General features: G+C 35.9%; 1 protein-coding gene across 1 annotated transcript; it reads left to right on the top strand.

Moving 5' to 3' along the window:
- The first annotated feature begins 66 nt into the window (after positions 1-66).
- On the top strand, positions 67-9130 carry LOC108997270 (putative metallophosphoesterase At3g03305). The gene is given in 5 exon segments (XM_018973464.2): positions 67-345; positions 348-548; positions 2855-3096; positions 5183-6754; positions 8437-9130. Coding segments are annotated over 5 exon segments (2205 nt in total). The 5' UTR covers positions 67-272; the 3' UTR covers positions 8554-9130.
- The last annotated feature ends 449 nt before the right edge of the window (positions 9131-9579 follow it).

Raw genomic sequence — 9579 nt, 5'->3', positions numbered from 1 at the left:
CAAAACGACAATTGTATTTAATAATTGCAGAAATCAACTATCTTCCACTTGACATTAACCCGAAAGCCTCTCAACGCACGTCGTCAAACCACCAGGGACGAACCTGACCCGCCCCAATTTCCCGGTCAGGCAACAACTAAAGGCACGGATTGTAACATGTCTGTAGGAGTTTCCAGAGTGCAGAATTCCAGAGTATGAGAAGATGGGCAATCTGATTCTTAATCTGGTGATGCTCTTATTCCTCACCACCGCCACTTTACCTTGCACTTGCCATGCTACAAGAACTATCGAGGAAGGAGGAGGAGATGATTCTTCTTCTTCTTCTTCTTCTTCTTCTTCCAAATCGAGCTCGAACAGCAATGAGAAGAACGATAGGAGAGTGATACATGTGAAGGGAGGCCCAGAGTCGGTGATATGGGTGGTTCAGCTCTCTGATCTACATTTCAGTGTCCACCATCCCGAACGAGCCCTTGATTTCAAAAACGTTGTCGGCCCTGTCCTCTCCGTCATCAAACCCTCCCTTGTTCTTATCACTGGTGATCTCACAGGTTTACTCGCATCTCCCCTCTCTCTATGCTATCATATTTTTATGGGCGTGCATGCATTTCGTGTTTTGGGTTTCTGGTGTGTAGTTTTGAGGAGTATTTATTATTTTTGTTTGGTTTATGGAATCATGGACTTCTTTTTCTTCCTACTGTGGCTGCAAACTTTTATTTCTTGAAGTTTTTTTACCGCTAAATTGCAAGCTGTGATGTATGCTATTCTAGTAAATGGAATTATCAGTTTTCTTTTCATTTTTCTGGATCTGCCCCGAAATTTCAAGTTTTTGTTCGTTTGATTCAATTTTTTCAGAATAACAAGTTCATTTACTTAACCAATGAGAAATGCTCCTATGGTCAAAGAAATTATTTGTTGTATTATTTTCAGTATCCATTTAGATGCTTGTTCAGATTTTTTTTATTAACTTATAAAAAAAAAACCTGTTGATTGATTAAAATGAGTAATCCAACGTTTGAAAGCACAATTTCTGTTGATGAATAAACCTTTTATATATTTTCAGGTTTACATTGTTGTTAATCTGAATCACCATTTTCATGTTCTTGGAGGATTGTTCTGAAGAAGATAAGATAGAGTTCTAGGACCTTTTAACTAGTTTCTATTGTCAAAAACCACAATTGAATGGGATATTGCATATAATATATATTTTCATGATCTTGTCACTGAAATAATCACATAATGTTGAGAAAACACACAAGAATTTCACATGGTTTATGCATTCTGTTTATGCATTCTACTATGATTAGGCTTTTACTTCGGGCTTTGAAATAAGATCTCTCTCTCCCTCTCTCATTGGTAGTGTACACATGCATGTGCTGGGTCTTTTTTAATGGATGGATTACACATGCACACTATGGGTGTTGAAGCCACAACCTAACCCTCCACTCCCTTCTAATTGGGGGGAAGGTGCCATTTGAGCTAAAGCTCAATGGGAAAACCAGATATTGGTCCTGAAATTTTAACAATATAAATACTAATATATATGTATAGACACAGACAAGTTGGGAAGAGAGACTTTGGCCATGGGCATAGTGGAAATCCCACCCCATAAGGTTCCCATCTGTTTAGGTGCATGTGTTAATTGCTAATAAAAGAAAAAGAAACAAAAAGAATTTGAGGGGAGGTGTTATGTATCATTCGTTCCCACCCCAAATAAACTACAAGGCTTGATGTTTCAATTCGTACCTACCTTAGAGATCCAGAACAAGACAGTCTATAGCTTCAGAAAGTCAGATGCTTGCACTATTTCAATGGATACCAATAAATAATAGTTTAAAAGAACTATGGGTTTATATCTATATTTTCTATTTACCTATAAAAAAAAAAAGGAAATATGGGTTTATATTATTTTTGGTATCCCTTTAAAGGTCACAAAGTCAAATGATTGCAGAACCTGGGTAACCTAGAATATGCTTCTTGATTTCTCTACGATACCTTCTAAAGCCTCGTTTGTTTTCGCAGATGAGATGAGATGAGATAGGATGGAATGAGTTGAGATTATAGTTAAAAAGTTGAATAAAATATTGTTAGAATATATTTTTTTAATATTATTTTTGTTTTGGAATTTTAAAAAGTTGAATTGTTTATTTTATTTTGTATGAAAATTTGGGAAAGTTGTAATGATTAGATGAGATGAGATGAGTTGAGATGAACTGTGAAAACAAACGAGGCCTAAGTCCCTCAAGAGCTGTCCACTATTTCTGGCTTCCTATATAATTCACTGATTGAGTTATATGGGCAAAAAGAGCTGTAAGTTCAATTTGGTATGGTTAATTTTGCGCTGGCTCATCAAACATGTGGGTGATCCAATAATATGTTACCACAATGACAAATCTAGTTGCTGCATTTGCTGATTTAAGAATCTTCTGGTCTTATCACACTGCAGCGTTTGGTTTTGATGTGCTTTTTCTTAATCCTATTCATATGCAACTTCATTTCATTATGATTCTTTCCCGAGCTACTCGACAGCTTTCTGCTATTTCTGGGATGAAATAATTCCCAAATCTATGATTGTTAGGTGCTGCAGGTCCAGTTTGAGTATTTTATTAATATGGTATCATTATCAAACTCAGATGAGCTGAGAGTACATAACCACAAAGACATATCTGGTGATTGCAGTTGCAAATCTGGTCATTTAGCTTCTGTTATGCATTTTGAATTTGTCCATATCTGTCTAAAAGTTGTCTCGTTTATATCCAAATTCAAGCTGCAAATATGCGAAACTTTTGATTTTATCATCAAACTGATGTCCTAATGGTTTTGCTATCATCTGCTTGTTTTTCCGTATCTTTCCCAGATGGTAAAAGTAAGGATTTGTTAACAATGAAGCAAAATGAGGAGGAGTGGGTGGAATACCGGAACATAATGGAAGTTGTTATATTAAGGAGTGGACTTGACAAGAGCATCTTCTTTGATGTTAGAGGAAATCATGATAATTTTGCTGTGCCAACTGTTGGTGGTGCATTTGATTTCTTCTCAAAGTATAGTATCAATGGGCAGCTGGGAAGAAGTCGGAATGTCAATAGTATCACTCTTCAGGTCTGTTATTTACCTTGTAGGTAGTATATCAATGCTCACTGCTAAACAGCTTTCGTGTTCATATAAGTTATTGATGTTTATGCCCTAAGTACTTTTACCCGGCTCCCAAAATTGGGCTGATTTTGGGCAGATATTTTTTATATTTTTTCTTGAGCAATTTTATGTGGCTCTAAAGGACAATTGGAGTTTTTGGGTGGCAGTTTATAACTGAAGATGCAGGCAACTTATGCATTCGTTGACCACAGCAAGCAACAGTTCAATTGTGGTAGAAGTCTATGTGTGAATTCTCGATTAAATTTTTTTTGATAAAAACAAAAAATCTTTATTTAATTTTGTTTATACAATTTTTTTTTTTTTTTTATTAGGAATTGACAATTAGGCAATTAGTTGTTAGCCAATTAGTCTTTCAACTGGTGGTCTTAGCCAATTAGTTGTTTGCCTTGGATAGGAGTTGTTAGGAATTTCAGCATTAGCTGTGTAGACCTTTTTAAGGACAATTAGTTAATAATAATAATAATAATAAAAAGACAAGCATTTTACCTATTCAAATATTCAAACACTCACGTTTTACAGGATAACTAGTCAATTTTTTAAAAATTAAAAAAGGGTTGTCCTACGAAAGATATCCAAGGGTTTCTCCAATCACCCTTTACCATTGATATAATTTTCATGAATTTACAAGATAGAAACAAAATAAAAAAAGATCCCAATAATTTTCTTGTTCAATACCCAGTTATGTGCTCAATCAAGTGGGCATGTAATATTTTGGTACTAGAGCTAGATCTATCAGAGACATCCATGGACACACATGATGATTCAGATTTTGAAGCCAAGTAAGAAAAATATAAGGAAAGCATGCAAGCACTTCTCTCGAGCAATATGCAAAAAGGCTTGTTCTAATGCAACAGATTGATGGATCTTCTTTTAATTGCATTCCAGGATTTTCTAAGGCATTCGACAATGCCTACGAGGGAAATTAAAAATTAGAAAAAGAATTTACAACTTCATTCACACATAGACTTCTAACACAATTGAACTGTTGCTTTGGTTGGTCTACACTTGCATGAGCTGCCCGCATCATCAATTATCTACTGCCACCAAAGACTCCAAGTCTTCTTTAGAGCCATGTAATGAACTCACACCACCAGTTGATGAATACGAAAAACTCTGACTTCACTTTGCATCATGAATGATGTACATAATTCTTTCTCACCCGTATGCATGGTAGCCCATGAGAAAAGTATGCAGGGTCGGGAAAAACCATACCTTTATAATTGGCTTTCTTGAACTTCTATTTTTCCCTCTTCACATCAAATGAATTTCTTCAGCTCATCATGTATCCGTTATCATAGCCTTGATGGTGTATATTTCACTGTAAATTTTTGGTTTTCTTTCTTATTATTAGCGCCAAAGCTTTATGTTCTCTCTCTCTCGAGGGTAATAGCTTAAGCTAAATGTTTGTTTAAAAGAATTCTGATTTGAAACTTTAGTAATTGGAATATTGGGAATGCCAAAAATTCTGTTTTTGGCTATGATGTTTTCTATAAGCACAAGTTATCTGAACAGCTCTTTATCTTTCTTCTAAAACCCAAGCCTTTTTGCCACGATCGATAGGCCTCATCTACTTTAGGAAATTTGGCATGGTGGATGATTGTGGACATGACACTCATGTTAACCCATTTCCAATTGTTGTTTGGATACTGGTAAGAAGTATTCATTGCTTACTTTGAAAGTTGCAGACTTAGAGATTGTTAATCTTTTTTGTTTATTTTTTCATAACCCTTCATTTTCCAACCTTTCATGGTTGTATACTTTCTAAGTCAAGTATAATACTATAAAGTCTGAGGACCATACTTAGTAGTCATTTGACATTATGAGCTCATATGACCACACTCTCTGGGGTCCTTCATGTCCGACTCCAAGATAAATAGAGTGGTGGACGTGGTTTGGCCCATATTTTGCATAACCATATTTACTGGAAAATTTCCTCTACACAAGTGTTAATCAAGAATGTTAGTGTGTTGTGTTGGTAATTGTAACTGTAAAGATTTTCGTTACTTATGTACATTTGTTGTTTTTTATCCAGACTGGCGGGCAGAAATATCTCTTTGTTGGCTTTGACAGCACAATGTCTGTTGGTTTACGAGGTCCAACTAATCTTTTTGGGCATCCAACCGATCAACTGTTAGAAGAATTAGATTTGGAGCTCTCTCAATGGAATTCTCAGTCAACAAAATCAGTGACCAAGATTTCCTTTGGGCATTTCCCACTTTCATTCTCTGCATCTTCATATTCTGGAAAGAGCTTAAAAGATATTTTCCTCGAGCATTCTCTATCAGCATACCTATGTGGACACCTCCACACTAGGTTTGGTAAGAATTTGAAGCGGCACCACCAGTCTAGTCATCATTTTTTATCCCTGCCAAAGTTTTTCCAGTTTAACATACACCAAAAATCTTCTGAAAGTCCTGTAAATTGTTCTCCTGGAGCCCCACCAATTGAAGAATTCTGGGAGTGGGAGATGGGTGACTGGAGGAAGAGTAGAGCAATGCGAGTTTTGGCCATTGATAGAGGTCACGTTTCATATGTTGACATTGACTTCAAGTTGGGAGCCAAAGAAACAATTATATTGCCCACATTTCCACTAGACTCACGCTTAATGTCAACATCTTCATCACGCCAGAAATATGAATGCCAAGTTATGCTCCCATCATCTTATGACTCAGTAAGAGCTCTGGTGTTCTCTGTTTATCAGGTTGTGTCTGTGACGACTAGGATATATGATACCAGTCCTGGAAATCTCATTTTGGTCATGGAGACACCAATGACAAAGCTTGTGGATAACAGCTCCAGGGGAGATCTTTATGCTGCCTTATGGAATTACAAAGCATTTGAGGATCCATCTCCTGATAGATTTTGGTTGCAAATTGAAGCCACTGACATTTTGGGCAGATCAACTTTGACTGAATTACGGCCCTTTTCTGTTAATGGTCTTAGTGGTAAGCTCTCCTGGACGTGGACAGAATTTTTGGTCATGGGTTGTCAATGGGCTACCTTGTATTACCCAATTCTCTGGTCTGCTCTTTATTTTATGTTCTCTATTCTTCTTATTCCAAAAGCTCTCTCCATTTTCTCCAAGAAGCAGTATACTTGCAAAAATTTCATAGCTAATAAAGGCTTCATAAATGGCACTGTATGGATTCTGCAAGAGTTGTGCAGGGTTGCCATCGTATGGTATGGTATGTTAGGATACTTGCTTCACCTTATATTATTCCCCTGGTTTTATGGGCGAGTTTTAACGGATGGTGACGAAAGGGGATACATGACTTATATTGGCTGGGTAGTCAAAAATATTGATGGCAAGGGAAAACATGACTATGCTGGATGTCCAGATATTATGGTGGTCGTTCTTCCCCATCTGTTCTTTGTGGTTTTTCCTGCTATTCTGATTGCTGCGGCTTTGGCTGCTGAAAGAGGTATCTATAGGGAACATTTTCTGTCATGTTCAGGAAAAAAAGAAGATGATTATGAACAGGGAAGAAGGAGATCTCTATTGTACAATTACGGATGTGGTGGATCAAAGTTCCATTTTGGTGACCGGTGGATACGGAAAGTTCTCTTTGTGGTGCTCCTGGTGATTTGTTGGAAGCATTTTAAGGTTAGGTTCCATATACTTATCAATTAAAGATATTATGAGAATGCATGATGTGGGAAATTATTATGTGTGGTCAAATAATGAAGGTCACCGCCATCATTACCAAAAAAGAAAAAGGAATAGATGAAATCAGCAGTGTTTTTAAAAGGTGCAAAGCGCTTTTTGCGCTTAGGCCAAAGCGCTTTGCTTATCAAAATTGAAGTGCATTTACAGAAGAGCACTTTAAGCGAGCTTTTTGGGGCTTTTTGTGCGAGCTTAAAGCGCAAAAAAGCGTGCTTATAATTTTTTTTAATAAAAATGATAAATATCATTTCAAGACCCAAAAATGATGTGAACAAATATTATTAAGTATTTAGATGATACTGAAGATACTTATAAAAAAAAAAAAAAAAAAAGATAATATTGAAGATCATTTACGTACCATAGCTCCACATAATGTCATATATGATGTAGATGGATATAATAGTCCAAATTGGCTCTCTAGATGGAACGATATTTGATTGCTTATTTCTTGAGCTTTTTTGGTCGACCCTTTTGGTATATTTTGATTCAAGCATGTACTTTAATTTGATTTTGACTATCAATTAATTATTATTTATGAGTGTCTGTCAATATATATGCGTATATCATGGAAAGCACAAGAGATTTATATAAAATGTTGTGTTTAAGTAAAGCTTGCTCACCATCTGGGTGGGGCCATCTCCATAGTGTCCGTTCCAGTTTTTGTTTTTCTAAGTTTGATATATTTAAATTAAAAATATGTTTTTATTATTATTTTAAAAAAATTAATTCTTTTAAAAAATTAAAGTTGAGAAGTGGCAATCTGTGAAGCTGCCACGCGTTTCGATTAATGTTGATGGACGAAAAAATTAACAAAGGGTCCTCTTTCTTATTAACTCCTAAGTCATACCACATGTGGTTGGCATTTGAGTCTTATATCATTTATGTATGATTTTATTTCTCGTAGGGTGCCCCTTCCTGTCTTTCTAATGGGTTTTGAATATAAAAATCATTTATTGGTACATTTTCAAAAAAACTTTTACATGATCTTAAAACTTAAGTACCCCCATAGCAAAAGGATGTATGACCAAAATTTCCTAAATCTATGTAATTGGTTGATTACTTGATTTTCATGCTTCATTAATCTAGTAAGAGTTAATAGGCTAAATGTATTACCACCTTGCTTTTCAAACCAGTTTTTTATTGTATTTTTTGGGTTTTTTGCTATTATACATTCATTTTAAAAACATGCGCATTATTCAATCAGGTGCACGCTTGCTTTGCGCCTTGCCTCTAGACAGCATTTGTGCTTACGTGCGCCTAGCGCATTTAACAACACTGAAAATAAGTGAAACAGTAAGGTGCTTGTTCACAATGGCTGTCCAATTGATTGGCTTGATAAACTCTGTTGGAGTTGTCAGATCCTTAGTTTTACCTTTCTCTCTCTTTTTTTAATCACCCAGTTGTGTAAAATCTTAAAGAAAGGGAACTAAATGATGTTTAGATCTTGCAACAACAATTCTAATAGGGCACATAGATCCAATTTCTTTTCCCCAATATGGCCTATTCAAATCATACAGAAAATAACAAATTTTTTATTCTCACTGTTTGCTCAACAGTCTTCACTTATACTGAGCTTTTTTCTAATGCGTTGTCTTCTTACCTTTTCTGTTTTTCAATGACAGAATTGCTGGGCTTTGGTAAAAGCTTATGAGATGAACCCATTGATTCATTTTCCGGGATATAGCCTTTCAATTCCACTGTTGCTGGCTTATACCGTGTACAAAACCCGGAATGTCTGATGAGCATTGCAGGGAGTATACGAAAAGTCTTTGATGCCTAAATGTAACAGCAAATGATGCTCTTCTTCATGTAGTTGGCACAAACACTTGGTTTCAAGTAACCATAACTGCAGAAGATTGATATTTTGGGCTCTTGTGTAGAAAATAGAGTTGAAGCGACATAAGTAGTGGAGGTGGCGATCCACAGAGTTACATTGAAGATAGCGATCTGTTTCCTTACAATGGTAGTAGGTGTACTTCCTGATGCGTGTAGCCAAAGAGATCTCGTTTCCACAGAAATTTATGCCTTCCTAAAACTGGTGAACTGCAGTGTTTTACATCTCAGCCCCCAGATACAAAAATTGGCTGCAAGTCTGTTGAGGTATTCAACCAACAAGGAAGGGAAATACGGTTTTGGGAATTAGTCCAAAATGTCATATTTACTTGATATTTCAGCATAATGAGACATTTTTTTTGGTTCTACGGAGATGCTGTGCAATCGTTACCTGGTAAAAGATTAGGCCACTTTCCTGGAGCTACCATTAATATAAAGTCAAACGTAACATTAATAAAGTATATAATATGAGCCTTATTGTTAGTTTGTCATCCAAATACAAATTGTGTTTTTGTATTGGTAAATAAAATTTTATTGATCATAAAAATAGGCAAATAACCATATATACGAGGACATATACGAGATCGCTGCCTGAGCATGCTAAGTTTAGTGATAAAAGAAATTCATTGTATTAAAATCAATTACACCAACCAACAAAATAAAGTATTAAAAAATGATTTCCTAAGATCTTCCATTGATTGCTCTCGACCTTTGAAACTTTTGTCGTTCATTTCCCTCCAAATGCACCACTATAAGCATATTGGGACCATCTTTCATATTGCTGCAATATTTTAGAGTTAACTTGAAGGCCTCTCCAATAAACTAAATGATCGATCCCCCTTCTTGACATCACCCAAGTTAGTCCCACCCGAGTGAAGAAGTCATTCCATAAGTTTGTGGCAATCTCACAATGAAATAATAAATGATCAACT

The sequence above is a fragment of the Juglans regia genome, chromosome 11 (assembly GCF_001411555.2).
Source record: "Juglans regia cultivar Chandler chromosome 11, Walnut 2.0, whole genome shotgun sequence".
Lineage (NCBI taxonomy): Eukaryota > Viridiplantae > Streptophyta > Magnoliopsida > Fagales > Juglandaceae > Juglans > Juglans regia.
The sequence above is the reverse complement of the archived record's forward strand: the minus strand, read 5'-3'. Positions and strand labels throughout refer to the sequence as shown.